The sequence below is a fragment of the Asterias rubens genome, chromosome 11 (assembly GCF_902459465.1).
Source record: "Asterias rubens chromosome 11, eAstRub1.3, whole genome shotgun sequence".
Classification (NCBI taxonomy): Eukaryota; Metazoa; Echinodermata; class Asteroidea; order Forcipulatida; family Asteriidae; genus Asterias; species Asterias rubens.
In genome coordinates this window covers 10,116,845-10,134,344 of record NC_047072.1, presented here as the reverse complement: position 1 = coordinate 10,134,344, position 17,500 = coordinate 10,116,845, and the positions used below count along the sequence as shown (strand labels likewise).

Here is a 17,500-nt window from a genome sequence, read left to right as displayed (position 1 = left end):
CCTTCCACAAACACCAAGAAATAAATACGAGTGGTGCATAGTGGCTCGAGAAAAAAAAGACAGTGCTTATAGATTGATATAATTAGATGCAGTGTGTATGGTATATAATCGCTTGCCAATAATCCCACACGTTGCTTCTCGTAATTATAAAAGAGTGTATTACGGGGCGACAGGCTGGTGTCCCAGCTATGGTGTATACACACTACACACAAGGCGCTGGCACGGCGGGCATTATGCGCTATGTGAAGGTTAAACATGTTTGTGAAATGATTAACTCAACCCCGAGTGCCATTCTGTTGACCGAACTGTCAGTCGATCTTATTGAAGAAGCAAACAATAACTAACATGAGGGTTAATAAGTGGATTAGAAAGCACACAGGATAGCGAGGTGGACACAAGAGAGACACAGCGGTTGTTATAAAACATGGCGTGGTATCGCCACTATTATTATTAATTCATATAATAATATCTCATCTCCTCTCTCAAGATGTACACAATACAGTTATAACATGAACTTTACATATTTCAAAACAAGTTGGGCGCCTCCCTCTATTTCTAAACTTTTTTTTATCTGTGAATCAACCGTTTCCAAGTATGGGTTGCCATTTTTCAAAGTGAAGCTTAATGGTTTCTTTTTGGATGCTATAACACTGAATCACATTAGAAAAACACCCTTGTGCTTTTTTTACTTAAACAAAAACACTCGTTAGAAATGTCATCAGTGTTAACCGTAATCTTATACGGCCATCTTGGTCAAGTTCCTGGTAACCAAGAGGGTTTCATGTCATGTCAATAAGAGATGGTACCAGACGATTAAATTGTTAACACTTTGTTTGGTCCTTTCTCTAGGTTTGGTGTGTTTGAAAAAAAATGGCTGCCCCTTGACAAAGGTTTTATGTGTAGACTCTTTGTTGAGTAATTGCCCCCACGGTTACATGGCATGAAGTAAATGTTTATCTATAAACCTAAGCAGAACGGAAAATAATTGTTTACCAAAATCATTTGCAACCTGTCGATAAGCATTTAAATTACACAGCTTGGTAGATGGTGTTAAGCTCAACAATTAGCAGACCACAAAATTGTGCTTTACATCAGTGCCATGTCATGGTAACGTTTTCAACTGAGCAGTTTCCTGTTTATTTCTGTTGAACAGAACATTGTTGCTTCAGCAGTTGTCAAATTTAAAATTGGGACAAGCTTTGACAATTTAAAATGTGACGAGCTTTGTGTCGAGTACATTCAGTCTGGACGCTGAACTGGTTTTTTTTTTACCACTGATAAAACGTGTCTTTATTTCTCAAACGTTTTGGGCTGAACAGCTCAAGAATGAAGGGAGTGAAGATTCACTGATTGAAATGTTTTCAAACATTACTTTCATAATTTTATTTGACATAATGGTTGTTTCACAAAGAAAGGAAATAATTTGACACTTATTTCTTGGCATGATCATCAGGTAACCATGTTCCGTGCACACTTTCGAAACCAACTTCTTGTAGCCAACACATGTTAACATTAATGTTGAAGACACATTATAAAACATCTTGTAGCCCAATACAAGTAGTTATTGTAGACAATACATTTAAACACGTCTTGTTGCCAAATAAAAGTAATGTCAGTGTTGTTTAATCCAATCGACCTTCATCATAATTTAGCCACCTTTGTCAACTCTCCCGTGTCAACAGTAGCACTTTGTTGATGTAAAACAAAAGGGGATCTGACTATTTAGGTACCCAGCCTCAATTTGGTCCTGCGAAATCAATTAATGGAAAACATGGCCGCTACCCCAAGATAAATGTATGTTTTTTTATACACATATTAAAATCAAACACTAGAATTCATTCAATAGTTACTCTCTCACAGATCAACTGTAATGTAATAACGTTTTCAACAAACAATAAAATTTGAACCAAGTTCAATTACACAGTGTTAGTACGTAACGGAGGGTTTGTTCAATGTACACAAAAATTAGGATTTTTTTACATGACACAACAGTAGTTACTATGTAACAAGATGGGTAACATTTTTTTTTACCACAAAAACACGAACATAAAAAATATAAAGCTATCTGCATATTATTATTATTATATGGTTCATAAAGGAACTATTTGGTACATTTTGGTTTTGGTAGTATTGTTTTTATGTATGTGCGAACTCGATTTAAATAATCCTGAGGTTGTCAAAGAAATCAAAAATCCGCACAACTCATAATAACATTTATATTTTTTTTTAAAGAAAGCCTGCCGAATTTCTGGTTATCATTTATATAGATTGTTCAAAATACTTGGAAAAAAGACAAAGGTCACAAACGGACTGCTTTGTCGACATTTCTGATTGAAACAGGAACAACAATGCTAGAACTGGAATTATGTTAACGGGTAAAACTATCGCTGCGATACCATGACGTTTTGTGTTTTGAAAATGCTTGTCCAGTTTTGATAATTACTTTGAAAGGACCTGAATCCAATCATGGTTTCGATTAGAACAGTGTCTCGCACACGCGAAGTAATTTTGCCTTTTTAAGGTATGGTGGCCACTATATAAGATTGCACTATGTTTGGTTTGGGTGTATTAATACAGACATATTTACCCAAACCAAATAGTGTTACAGTAATGTGTCAACCATATCTCAAAATGGCTTATTGAAATTCAAATGGTAACTGCATTACAATACAAAAGCAGCATTCAGAAAAAAAAACATGCCCGAACCAACGCCTGTAGTACATGTTATATATTATACTATTTCGTTTGGAACAGAATTGTTGTGATTAACAATCTGAACATGACCTCACTCTGTCTACGTCAAAATTCACGGTTTGAACATTGAACCCCAGTCCAACAGTGTGACACACACAAAATATCAACTTGTATCTATGACCACATGTTTTTGTTAGTTTATGAGCAAAGTATAGCATATAGTAAAATATGTATTCGGCATTCGTAACCTGTGGGGTTTCCCGTTGTATTTCCATCACTCTGCTGCGAATAATTTCCTTTCAATTTATCTGAGCTTTTTTGTTGTATTAACTAGAACACACAATCAAATAACCCTTTTCAGGAGTGCAGTCGGTTCGCACAAAGGATAGGTGTAATTAAATGTACACCATTTACTGGTTCCTTTTTGAATGTGTTCACTTGTCAGCAGCTCCATGAAACATGTGACATAAAAGATCTGTATTTTAGTAAAGTATACCGTGCAAGAAACAAAGTGCAAGTGACAATTTCTCAATTGTACATGTACAGTATATGATTGATGTTTGTTGTAACTAAAATACAGAACTTACCATACACATTCTAAGAGCAGAGAATGAAACACCTTTTAGGATTTATACTGACCCCCTTTGCATGACGCAGAACGCACCTCTCACAGTGCGCGTCTACCATTTCCGCCATTGGGGTTTTGACTTTCAAAATGGCGGACATGATTGGTAGGCACGTGTGTAAGTGTGTTTTGCGTCGAGAAATGGTCAATATAATATAGGCATAATATTAACAACTCCAGTAAATAATGTGATACATTGGCCTCACACCTGATCAGTACTTTGAAGTTGTTTTCACCAAAAGTAAAATTCATAAAAAGAAAGAAATCAAATTGTCGAATTTACAGAAGGTTTTGGTTGTCATTGATAGTTATACAAGCACCAATTCGGTACCTATGATGGACACACCACTATTACACGGTATTGACTCAAATACTTTAACATCTCTTAAGTAAATTGTCTCCTTATACAAATTAATGTGCCTACTCTGTTCTAGATTTGGATGACCATTGGTGTACCCACTTCTTCATTATCCTTAAAGTCCCAACTCCTTCTATATCCAATTGCCAAAGTGATTTAGAAGGAGTTGGGTCTGTAGTCTTGGTAGCCATTGCTTAAACAGGGTCAGGCGTACCAATCTTATCCAAGTCCAACACGTAGGTCTGTAGGCCTATGCTTCGTTTTTGAAAGGGCAAGGGCACCAAGGCATTTTGTCCTTGGTAAAGAGCGCTATGACTCATTATGAGTAGATTTTAAAGTTTTACTGTAGCATTTCAAGGGCACCAAGGCAATAACCAGGGGACATGGAGGCAATCGCCTTCGTTGCCCCCGTGAAGTATCAGGCCTGACATTGTGTGGAGTGACATGGGAGAAGAGGACATTGGAAGTTTCGCCCCGCACTGTGTGGAGTGACATAGGAGAAGAGGACATTGGAAGTTTCGCCCCGCACTATACATAGCCTCGTCTACATTATTAGAGAGGAGTTTAGTCTTCTTTTGAACAACCATTATCGATGGATTTTTCATGCTCCAAGTCATCCCAAATTAATCTTGTGATCCTCATCTCACAAAAAAACACATCCTCCCCTCCTTTAGTCCCTTCATTGACAAACTTAAGGGTGACGTTTATACATTCCGACTCACTTAACTCAGTCCTTCGGTGGGGACAATAACAAGGGGGTGCCCATACAAAACTCGCTGGGCACATTTAACGGTATTTACACCGAGTTCGTTTGGACCATTGTTGGCTCCCAGCAGGGGCTTAAACCATGGTAAAAAGACTAATGGAGTACAACACTCTGGTGGGCGCAGCCGAAGGGCCATCGCGTCAGTCGGTGGGTCGAGGATGGAACATTTGGCCCATGAGTTAAACGAGTAGGACTATCCTATTTTAGGTATGGCGGACACTATATCATTATGAGTGCAGTGTTTTGTTTGGGTGTATTACAGACCCAAACATGATAGTGCCATATGAGTGTGTCCATCATATGGTCCACCATATCTGAAAATGGCTTCCGCCACTTGTTTTCAAATGGAGGAAACGTGTAGAAAAAAACCACATATAAATATAATATACAAGTAAAATGAAATCCATTTAAACCAGCCTTGTTTTGTTTACGTACAGGATAGGCACAGACTGATGACACAAACAGCATTGAGTTGAATCTATAGTCAATAGCAATAGTAGTAAGTAAGTAAATAATAATAATAATAATATTATATAAAAACAGTCTATTTTATAATAACTTACAATAGCAAGTAATTTAAACAAGTCTAACTTTTTTTTATTACACCGCTGTTTCGTTTCCTCCTTGCCCAACGTAGACGTTTTCTGCCTTCCCTCCGCAAAGCGTAGGGAATAAACTATTCGTGAAATGTCTCCACGACACTAGGGTCTTGGCAGACCAAATCCACATGCCGCTCGTAACCCCTACCACAAGGGACATAAATATCTTGAGCATGTACACCTCAACGTTAGGAGTGAGTCCGGCAAACAGCCACAGAGTTCTGTTTGAACGTTCGTAAAAATGGCAGGCAACCACGATGGTGGCAGGCACGGTGTACAGCACCGAGAAGAGTCCAATCTTGACCATGAGTCTCTCGAGTTTGTCAGTTTTGGTGCCGTCGTTTTTCATGACGGAGCGGATTTTAAAGAGGGACACGAACCCGGCGAGGAGAAACAGCGTCCCCAGAACGAGGTAAGTGAACAACGGGGCCAATACGAACCCCGTCAGGGCGTCTAGGTTCTGGTTCCCTACGTAGCACATCCCCGTGAGTTCATCGGCGTCCACGACTCTCATGATGAGAACTATGATGGTCTTGACGAAGGGAATCCCCCAAGCTGCAAGGTGAAAGTACGTACTGTGCATCTGGATGGCCTCGTGGCACCACTTGAGGCCCGCCGCTAGGAACCAGGTGAATGTCAAGAACACCCACCAGATGGAGCTGGCCATCCCGAAGAAATACAGCAGCAGGAATGTCACGGCACAACCAGTGTTCTCTAAACCCTCCAAGATGAGGAAGCTCGACTCACCATCTTCATCACACGCTATCTTTGAGAAGCCAGCCACGAGACGAACAACGTAGGCGATGCTGTAGATACTGTAGCAGATGGCTAGGAAGATGATGGGACGTTCAGGATAACGGAACCGGGAGGGGTCAATAGCGAAGGTCAACACGGTCAGAGTTGTGGACAGGAAACATACGCTGGCCCAAATTGCCATCCAAATTTGTGCAAAATATTTCTCCTGGCTGGAGAAGAGAAGATCCTCTCCACATTTCAGGGCACACTGCTCGTACCGCTTGACGTAATGCCATTTGTGTGGATCCCGCTTGTGTTGGCAGTCTCGCTCGCTGGGTCCGACGGTGGAGAGGGTGGGGATCGGGCGCATCCCTCCCCCGTTCCCTTCACCCTCGGGCTCGGGGTCAGGAGCCTCCATGCACATTGTCCTCTCGTCGTTTCGCGGTGGGAACTTTGAACAGTTTAGACTCTGCGGCCACATGAAGCCAAACTCTTTCAGCACGGGTTCACATTTGTTTTTGACGCGTTCACACATGGGTCTGCATGCCCCGATGGGAATGTCCACCTTCTCCGTGCACAGTGGGACGTAGACGGAGCAGAGGAAGAACCTGAGATTGGAAGAGCAGCCATACTGGATGAGAGGGGTGAAAGTCTGGAGCTGTAACTCGGCATCGTTCTGCATCTCGTGGCCCACCAAATTGGGCATACGGGTCACATTGTAGCCGAGGTCGTGGCATAGTTTGATTGTGATCGGCATGCACTTTTGCGGCTTCGGGTTGAACTCGTCAAAGTGATCCTGAGCCCGAGCACACGGTGGGGCTAGCGCCATCAGGACCACCATCACCAAGAAGCACAACACAGTCCACGGTAACGCGATCACTCTCCCAGTGCCCGACCGACTGCGGAGTCCAGCGGCGGTAGTGGCGACCATACCACCGGGCCCACACGGTGCACCATACCGTAATGTCACTCGTTGGTCCCCGCTGTTTATTTGGCTAAGTCCCGCACCACACGGACAAGCCATTTCCTCTGGTAGGCCGTACAATTCCTCAGCGACTCTCCTCCAAAGAAATACAGTTCTATAATAATGTTCTACACATCCGCAACGTGGTGGGTAGAAATAGAGTGAGCAGGACTAGCTTGAATTCCCCTGGGGTAACTCTCTTGTCATCGGCTCAGTGTTTTCACGTAGTAATGTTTCCTTCACTCCACATTTTCTGTATAGAAAATCTACTCCAAAAGCTTATCGGCAACGACCTTCGTTCTGGTTTACTCTTTCACTGACACACACACACTCGGCACATAGCACTGTTCCACCTATCTATCTCCCTTGTGGTGTGCACTTCAGCATATACTGCAGAGAAGAAGGGGTAACAAAAATGGTAACAGTACTAACGGATCAATACTGCAAATAGAATTTCCGATAAAAGAATCCCAACACAAGAGAGCGGTCAAAGTGACTGTTTAACGCGACAGTCATGATGCGGTGTTGTGATGAACAGCAGCAGTGTGATCTCCCGACCCCCGCCGATATGCCGATTCGAAATATATAAAATAAAAATGGCAAAATGTTTCATAAAAGTCTGCGCGACGAGTGATTCAGAGAGGAGTTCAGCCGTGAAGAAAGTGTACATAAAACAGCGAGAGTAGCCTGTGTACTCTGGAGAGAGTTCACTATAAAGAAGTCTCATAAAAAAAACACCTCCTCAGTACAGCATGTGTGTATAAAATCCAAGCAATACGGAGACAGCACTCAGCAAGGTAACAGTGTTCGCAAGTCGATTGCATGTGGACCCACTGCGCTCTATCTAAAATGCACCACTGATTAAACATACTCCAGTCGCCTCGCCGATAACAACCCGTCAATCAAATCTTTTGTGCAAGTGCCAACAAGAAGAAGGGAAGAGCGAGCGAGAGAGAGAAAAAAAAACGTTAGGAAGAAAAAATCGACACGACCCGCGAGTTATCGGTGGCTACCCGCTGCCCCAATCGCTAGCTTTGTTTTTTCAAGGGAGCTCCGCCCACTTTACGGTTAATCCCCGCGTGGAGTGATCGTAGAATTGACCCGTAGGAACACACGGGGGTTGTGTGTGTATGGTTTGATGTACAATGTACATGTACATTGTACATTACATTTACATGTACTGTACGCTGGATGCTGGCTTGGTGAGACGGGGAGAGACAGCCGTGGCGGTATGCAAAGCTATAACGTCATGTCATTGGTTTAACCCTACTCGGTCATGAATAATAATCAACCACCTCTTCAGTAAAGGGGACCATTAGAATGAAGGGGGCTAGCTATAACAAGATATAGGGGAGAGGGGGAGAGGGGAGGGGGGGGGGCTGTGTACACACTCTAACCAGCTCTTAATCTATTTTGTCTTGTCATCAGCCAACCACCTCCTCCTCAACAAACGTGTAATTATTTCCGTTAAGGCACTGGACACTATTATTGGTAATCTCAAAATAATTGTTAGCAAAAAAACTTACTTGGTAACAAGCAATGGAGAGCTGTTGAAAACATTGTGAGGAACGGCTCCCTCTGAAGTAACGTAGTTTTTGAGAAGGAGGCAATTTTCCACTAAATTAATAAAATACTCCAGACCTGAAGCCTTTCATTTATGCTGAAAGCAAACAAAGTTGTGCGACAATGATGTTTTTTCTTTCATCATTCTCTTGCAAATTCGATGACTAATTGAGCCCAAATTTTCACCGGTTTGGTGTTTTATGCATGTTGGGATACACCAAGTGAACTATACTGGTCTTCGACAATTACTAAACTTGTCCAGTGCCTTTTTGAAAAAGCCAGGCTCAAACTGCGACGATTTCAGACTCCCGCCTCACACACACACACTCTCTCTCTCTCTCTCTCCGAATGTCTTTCTTTCTCCCCCACCGAAGGGTTTTGGGTCAGGCTGAGGCGCAGACCGGCACCAGGGGCTTTCCTGTCGACAGCTCTTGATATATTACCGGAATTACCGATTTCCAAAAACGAGGACAAAAAATACTAATAATATCCCGCGCTGTTGTCCGTGAACCTGAACACACAAACACGTGTGCATTCATTTTGCCATCTCAAACCCGTGTATGGCTGAATAATAAGAGAATGCCCCAGGCAGACTGCAATTCAGGTCTCTCTCAAAATTTTGTGTTTTTGAAATACTGACACCTTTTTATGAAACTGAGTGCGAGAAAAAAAAAACTACATTCATATTAATTCAATGCTACACAAACGTCGTTGATAACATCAATGAAATGTTGATGCCTGTAATAGAAGTGACAGGAGGTTTCTGTGTACTCGAACGCGGTAGCGCAGAATGCCGGCTGTAGTTATACTATCGCGGATTTTTATCAAAATCTCGCAGCGTACCAGAATTATAATGGTTTAGCCAAACAAACTCTGAAACATAAATCACACAAAGTGACTCTGTCGAGGAGTGATGTTATTAGATTCATCCTGGCAGCTCATTAACTTCACTAGGTTGTATTTACTTTTAAACTATAAACCAGTAGAGAAATAGGTAACCCATTATCATATCCCTAACAAACTCTACACTAAACGTAGTTGTATAACCGCAACGGAAAGCACGATGTCAGAACGGCCCATATTTCTTTGTCAATCAATATTTATACATGATGACGACCAGCTAGGTACTCTACGAATACACATAAAAGATGTCACGGCTCAATTATGGTTATCAGCTAAAGGCCCATAAAATACTCGCCTCGCTGAATGCCACACGAAAGATTTATGGTCGTAAATGTGTCGCTAGAAGTGCTTATCCCTCGTATCACCAGAGTAGTCTGGTTTCCAACGACCGCTGCTCCGTGAGCGCAGGACGGGCTGCGTGCGGGTTGTTCAACTACACCCAAGCATAGACAGAAATGTCCACTGCAGTGTACATTTTTTTGGACCAGTATTTTTGTCAGATAAAAAAGCAACAGGTTAACCAATAGTCAATAGTGACTTGAGCATTGGTCAACAACTTTAGTGTAAAAAATAAAATAAAATTGATTTGTTGGAACTCACTCGCCCTCAACCCGGGCCCACGAACTGGTGAAGTGTGTTTACTTATAATACACATATTTTGTTAATAAAATTAATTGAACTGTAGATGTACACAATAGTTATTCCTTTGCCTCTGTAGAAAACTTTTAAGACTGAGCTCAAATTGTCTTTGCAACGGTCAAGAAAAAACACTAAGTCACATTTTTTCGTATCTTCCCTCTCCGCTTCCCAAGAAGTTTTTGCCATTTTGAAGCAGAACAAAATGTAGGTTTTAAGGTGAATTTCGTGAAAACCCGAAAGCGTGGATGGCTGTTTATAGATTCATTTGTTTGACTCCTTCCGATGGCAGTGCCCAATTTCGTGGAGCTGCTTAAGCAGAAAATACTGCTTACTTGTTGCTTAGCAGCAACAAATTCCAGTCACAAATTGTACATGACATGGTAGTTTGGCTGATAATCCTATTCTGGTAAGCATAATTCTGTTGTGCTAAAGCTATTTTTGTGCTTAAGCAGCTCCATGAAATTGAGCCCTTGGCCAGCCAATGGGGATGTCTGTCAGCTAAAACCCATTGCAGCATATCATTTTGTTTAGTCAGGACACGTACCGCGTCGGGAACCAGACATACCAGTTATCTAATACAGGGGAAAACGAGGAGGCCGTAAAAATGTCATCAGGAATTAGCGATATATCTATCGGCCCCGTTTGTCAACGGTCTATCTGTGATAAGAAACCTTAGTGGGGACATGGTGAGAACAACAATACCCAGACGATGTAACAGCAATTTTCTCTAACAAATGAGCAATTACAGTTATGAATTGACTGAGCCTTCAACTGTCACAATTGACATTGTTTTTGTGTAATCATTCTTGTTAGTTACAGTACATGAGGACGTCATACAGAACGTATGATTGTTTTATGTTTTGTATGTCAGAGAGTTGGTCATAATTACCTTTTGAGGTTTGGCTTTCCCTTGATAATAAATTAATTGGCTGCTGACAATGACTTTATTACATGTACTTGAAAAGGTCATTAGTATAACACTATTGCTGAGGGCATTTAGATTTATACATACATGTGCGATTCATTGTTTATTGCCAGATGGTTTGAGGCAGTCCATACCCATAGTTCAACCTTTAAGTTGTTGAAGGAAAGTGGTTGTGATTAACTTTGACTGTCTTGTTTCATAACGCGAGTATCAAGTACGGGATTCAAACCCACACTCATCTGATCAGAAACACCAGAGCGACAGATTCCAGTGCGCTTGACCGTCGACTAAATTTGCTTGTGGTGTAACTTGGGGAATAATTATTTTCAGGATTATTTGCCTAACTTGAGGAAAGGTTCTGTGAGAAGTTACAGTCAGTCGTCATAAGACGACTGTGTAAGTCTACGTGGACATACACGTACTGTAACTCCAATTGTACCATGAACTTGAATTGTGCAATGCGCCAAGAAACCCAACACCCAATTTGCCAAGGTAGACCCCGTTACAATACTTCATTTCTGTGGATTTAGTCACTGGCCTAATGAAGATAAACGATGTGGGATTCTGAGCTAACCATCCATCAGAATCAAGCAAGACGCTAGCTGTTATTGTGTGACTCAACGGCCGAGGAGTGAGAGAGGAGGAAAAAACTTCCAGCAAAGATACAAATCCAAGCGGATAAACATTGGGTAGGGTGTTGAAGAAGGTCCAACAGAATATGTAAATAACCAGTTTAGGACCGTGATAAACGACCAGTTCAGAGCCGTGGTTTATCACTCAGGACCCCGGGGCAGCCCCTGGGGGCTTCGCGCTATGGCCGAGTTTTGATTGACAGCAATGTTTGGTTTTGCCAGCATACCGCAACTTTGTTGAAAGATAAAACCTCGGGGATAATACGAAAACAATTTTGCCTCCTCGTGGAAACCTTATATGCCGGTGATAACGGGGCCCTGCGTGGTGGTATTTGTCTATTTAATAAGATGCGATGACTTTATAGCCATTATTTTCGTGTCCACCTTTGGACCGAGTGGACAAAAAATGCTTGGGCAAATGTGACAGTTTGTTGTGTGTGTGTTTATCTTTGACATTTTTTCTCAACGCTGTGTTTGGTTTTCATGGAAGAAACGTTACCAAACGATGTTTGGTTTGCCGTTTCTAATGCTGATACATGGTATTATCATGATGTTGATTAAAACAGGAATGTGGTAATTTTGGCAATGTTTGAAACAACTTCAAGAACAGCGCAGTTGTCAGAGGAAACTCCTCTTGTCCCAGTTGAAGCATGGTTGAAGTTACACGAGACATTGAGATAACCGAAGACATTGACAATGGGCACATTCACAATTTATGCCTTGCCTTTAATACATACCAGAAAAGGTTGTTTTTAGAATGTATGTATAATGTTCTGAAACATCATGGAGGCTTCCATGCGTCTATCCTGCCTGGGCTTGGCACTGGTGACTCTTTAAAGGGACACTCTGCCTCCAAATAAGTTTGCTGTTTGGATTAGGCCTAGGCCTACTCGAGTATACTCCTTGAGTAGTGATTTAAAGAATACATGTTATTCTTTAAACACAACCAGCGGAATATTATATCACACAGTTGTAGAGTCAAACATTTGGTTCGACAAAATGCTAATAGCGGACCTGTCAAATTTTTCTTGCAAAATCTTGTCAAACATTGCTATATTTTACAACCATGCTAATGTTAAGCAAGGAACCCCATTTAAAGTGCTGTCGTGTGAGTAGCACTTTGGACTTTCGTAAGCTAAGTGATGTTCACCAGCAGAGCAAAACCATCGTGGACATTTCTTTTACTTAGTAAACTGATTCTGAGGTTATCATTTTGGATGGCCCTCTCCAGAACTGAACCAATTATAATGCCATAAAAAACACCCCATATAAGATTATTCCGGTCAATAGAGAAAATGGGGTCGCAAGCTGAAGTGGTTGGCCCCATTTTGCGGTGGTATAGTCAGAACTTCCAAGTCGTAAACATGTCAAGACAAAGAATGCTGTCAGTGAATTTGACATTGCGCTGCGGTTTTAACACTTGCGCAAGACTTAAAATTATTAGGTGAAAAAGTCTGCGTTTTGTTCCTTAAGTGCACATAAAAAGTTGACAACAGCAAAGTGTGATCGATTGTTTCAGAGACAGTGTTGCTAGATAAGCATCAACCAATAGAATCCATGTATGTGCAGAATAAATCTTTCACACAAATCAAAGGGCTTAGAGGGTATATCTTTGGTAATTACTCTAAAAATTAATAACCATAAATACTTATTCAAGCATGAAGCATTCAACAAAGGGGCTTTTGTCCTTTAATATTTTCTTGCAACTTCGATGAGCAATCGAGCCCAAATTTTCCCAGGTTTGTTATTGTATGCATGTTGGGACATATACACCAAGTGAGAAACCAAAAGTATACCCTGCCCTCAAATATACATTTGTGAGCCGATATAACGGTGGCTTCCACCATTTGGCACAAGAAGAAAAGCCAACGTAGGGTTATTTCTGCCCCCCCCCCAAAAAAAAAAAAAAAGGAACCATGATAAAACTTTCCTACTTGTCTTCTTCAACCGATGAAAATATTTGTCTTTAAACTACCATTTTAAATGTACCATCAGTAGGCCTACTGCCATCGCAAAACCAATGTACACCCAAAGTTGGATGGCAACCAAACACACATTTTTACACAAACCATCTCTTTACCCAACATTGCTCGTTAGGAAACCACAAAATGCATCAAAATACTCCCCTTTGTCCCTTGGCCACAATGCCCACAATATAAATGTCCCTTGGGTGGAGAAGCGATATTTGAGGTGTCGAAGGGTTACAATATAATCATAATACAGAGGGTTTTTTCTTTAACCATAAAAATAGTTTGCCTAAGAATGGGTTTGTAGAGGTGGGTTTGTATGTTTCGTCAAAATGAGGAAGTTATTTCTGTACTTGGTTGTTGTTTGGTTTTTCTGTGGACTATTTCTGTACCTTTTGCTTTGAGTTGTATTTTTATAAAAGTCCTTCAATATGGGTCCAATTTCATAAGGCTGCTTAAAGAAGCACAACACGGTAGCTAAGCACAACAAAAGTATGCTTACCGGAATAAGGTTATCAGTCCACATAGCATGTCTAATGTATACAATATGTGACTGGAAGCCTGCTAACTTTTACTTAGCAGAACATTGGTAAGCACTATTTCTTGCTCTATATCGGGACCAGAAGGCAAGCAAAGGAGGAAGGAACTTCCCCACGTCCTGTCCACCTCTATTGTCTCCACGCCTGGCTCCAGCCCTCGGAACAACTACGTCCTTTTTCCTGTCAGCGCTATACACAAAATTGCACTTTCCATCCGTTTGTGCACACCATAAAACAAAAATAGCTATAATCACTTGAAGTTTGAACCGGGAAACGATTGGAAACACTTTAGACAATCATTTCCTTTAACTGGAATGCCTGTCACGTGACCCGGATACCCCGAGAGAGTGGCTTCTCTCTCTCTCTCTCTCTCTCTGCTTGGGGCATTGTGGTTGCTAAGGGGAACCAACTCGACCATGACCTCATTAATTGGTCGTAAAATACTGCCCATTACAGACACCGCTGTCTCGGGCTTAAATGGCATGGGGCTGTTGCGCATTTTTTAAACGGCCGCAGCGGCGAGCCAAATAAAATTAATAGTCGGCCCCAGCGTGGAGCCTTGTCGGGACCGGCACGCGAGACATCTACCTACCCCCGGCGGCTTGTCAGGAAGCCATGAGGAGGGTTAAAGCCGGAGGCCGGTAGCATTTAGGGATGCCATTGGTGATTACAACCAGTAAGGTTTGACTCTAGTACATTTGAAAACAGAATTGCCGGTCTCTCATCTTGTCCTTGCTCTGACCTCTCATACAGGAATGTAATGTAACCCACTGAACTTGAAGGGTTTTCATATTCCGAAGAGTTAATCCATTCCGCTTCACTAGATTTATAAGTACAACTTTCATAAAAGAAATTACCAGTAGAAAAATGCCATGGGTGATTACAACCAGTCAGGTTTGACTCTAGTACATTTCAAACAGATTTGACTGTCTGCAAGTAAAAATCTAAACCGCTTAATTTGAAGGGTTTCCATATTTCTAATGAGTAAATTCATTCCGCTCCACTGGACTTACATGTAGGCCTATAGCTTTCATAAAATGATAACCAGTAGAAAAAGAACAAACACTGACAAGTAGGTGTGTTTGTACTTGTAGGACTGTTTGACTGCATTTCATTTTATTTCATATCATTGATTAACTCTCGTTGTGAAACCCTCGTTGTGAAACCATAGAACAATGTGAAACCAATTGCTCTCTAAAAAATGAACCGATTGAGCTCAAATTATCACAGGTTTGTTATTTTATGCATAATGTTGAGACACACCAACTGTGAAGACCAGTCTTTGACAATTACCAATAGTGTCCAGTGTCTTTAATCACCATAGCTAAGAACCCAAATGGAGAGAAGACAGGAAAGGAAGTTTCAGTTGTAGAGGTATGATATATTCAAGGGGAAAACCCACACAATCAGGTAGGGACTGAAAACCCAATCCACATATTGCCCCCAGCGTGATCCGAACCGGATTCCCAGAGTATGTCCATTGCCCAACCTTGCAATAGGTGCGATTTAGTCTTCTTCACCATGACGTCACTTCAATGACGTTCCTAGTATCACACATCAAACGGTTCAACGTCGTACGGTTGCCAGTAGTCCTTTACGTTAATTACAAACACTTGGCACATATTACAATGATACTTGTGCTACAGGCAGCACAATAAGTACACACAATTAAGACACATGTATTTAATTATTAATTGACAAGAAAGGGAGAGATGTCTTTTCCAATTCGCCCCAAGCCCAATTAACCGCACAGTTTAAAATGCATGTTCGGGCTATCATAAAATAATGAAACAACCTCAGTGACAAAGTACAACATTCCCAGCGAGTTTAATCATGTGCCACATTTTGACACATTAATCGAGAAAGAGAAAGATAGAAACGACACTTCTAATAAAAAACCACGGTAGATTTTGAGTGATGGACGGCAGTGATTTGCCAATTAATTTCACCCGAGTGTTTCCGTTCGTTGTGTGCTGAAGCCAAGCCAAGCCAGAGAACCGTAGTCCACCGTGCATGCAACGGGGAGGACGGTTGTTACAGCACGGGAGAAATAACCCCCTGACACGGGTCTGCTTGGGAAATTGCTTCTCAATTTCGTTAACAATTAACACAGATTGGAGCGTGTTGGTGTATTCTAAACAATACATGGTGTGACAGACAGGTGTGTGTGGGGGGGGGGGGGGGGGTAGGTTGCCTATGTTATCTGAGGTTGTCATCAATTGTCTGTATTTACATGAATCAGGGTCCGTGTGTTGTGGAGAGCGGGTATGCAGCTCTATCTTTACCCGCTGGAGTTCTAACCTTAAAGGTGCTGTCTCGTCGTGTTTCAACATTGTGCGTGAATGATAGCTCATATTCCCGATGACGTCACGGCTGTGAAAAGTGCACACTATGGACCTTATGCACATGACGTCATTTCAGTTGGGCGCCCTCAACTACGGGTCAAAAAGAGGTTGTTCATTGGCCAATCATGTGTGCCGCGCGTACAAATCTGTGCGTTTCGATTGTTTCGTCACCGTTTTACCTCTAAGATGGCGGCTGGATGACGTCAGTGCATAAGGTCTATAGGTGAACAAGCAGGGTTAGACACCACTAATCCAACCTCATGTTGGTATGAGGCCCAAACATGAATCACTGAAAAGAAGATTAGGCCTTCCATGGGCCTACATAAGACCCTCGTCTTCAGGTATTGTAATGTCGAGCAAAATCGAATGTTTGTGACTTCAACGAACCGCGACATAGTTCTCAAAATATGCATATTCAAAAACGTGACTATCGTGCACTTTTTAGTTAAACTCATATTGAACCAGACTTTAATGTTGCCTTAGAAACACCCGTGAAGTTAACTCAAGTTGACAAAAATGCTTGCATTGGCCAGAGTCACCAACTGCTCTTGCCGAACAAATCTAATAAAATCAAGTTTTGCCTTACTGTGTGCTCTAAATATAAAAGAGCAATGTACTATAGGCGCATCCGTGGATTTTACAGTTGAGTTAATGACTGCCGTTAGCCACGTGCGGTGTACTTTCTTAGTTTTTAGTTTGTTTGGGGGGACTCCCACCGTAGATTGCCATCGACAGTTCAAGAACAGGTTTCCTTGTCCATTTTGTTTTCTGCCGGGAAGTTTTTTGGTAATCCTGAATTTATGAAACAGGCTCGGATGCGAGTCCGAAGCCAGGATTGTTGTTTCAAACCTTTGAACTTTGAACTTTGGTCTTGGGCAGTGGTGTCAAATCTAGGTTTCTGACAACTACGGCCATGATCTTTTGGTACTAGCAACTAAAGTCCCTATTTCAGAAGGTTTTTGTTCTTTGTCCCGGTTGACTTTGGTTATGGTATTTCCATAGACTTCGAGACCCACCGATTGTGTGATGTGCTTAATGGTCTTGGTTCGGGTCGGGACAACGGAGGTATACAGTTGTCTCGGTTTTTTAGAGGTCTGACCGTCGACGTATTGACAAAGAAGATGTTAGGGAGGTTCTAGCCCAGTCGTGGGGGAATCCGGTTTAATTTAATAAAGTTTGTTTAATTAACATTATGAGCATAGTTACAGCCCACTTTAATTACCGACCCGAGAACTCTAGTAAGTTG

General features: G+C 41.7%; 1 protein-coding gene across 1 annotated transcript; it reads right to left on the bottom strand.

The window, feature by feature from the left end:
- Positions 1 to 411: 411 nt before the first annotated feature.
- On the bottom strand, positions 412 to 7,590 carry LOC117296512 (frizzled-4-like). The gene has a single exon (XM_033779481.1). The coding sequence runs from the start codon at positions 6,799 to 6,801 to the stop codon at positions 5,044 to 5,046; it is 1,758 nt and encodes a 585-aa protein (XP_033635372.1). The 5' UTR covers positions 6,802 to 7,590; the 3' UTR covers positions 412 to 5,043.
- Between the last annotated feature and the right edge of the window lie 9,910 nt (positions 7,591 to 17,500).

What these genes read in the sequence shown, in the direction of transcription:
- LOC117296512 (XM_033779481.1), bottom strand. Translation starts at nt 6,801, where the DNA reads ATGGCTTGTCCGTGTGGTGCGGGACTTAGCCAAATAAACAGCGGGGAC.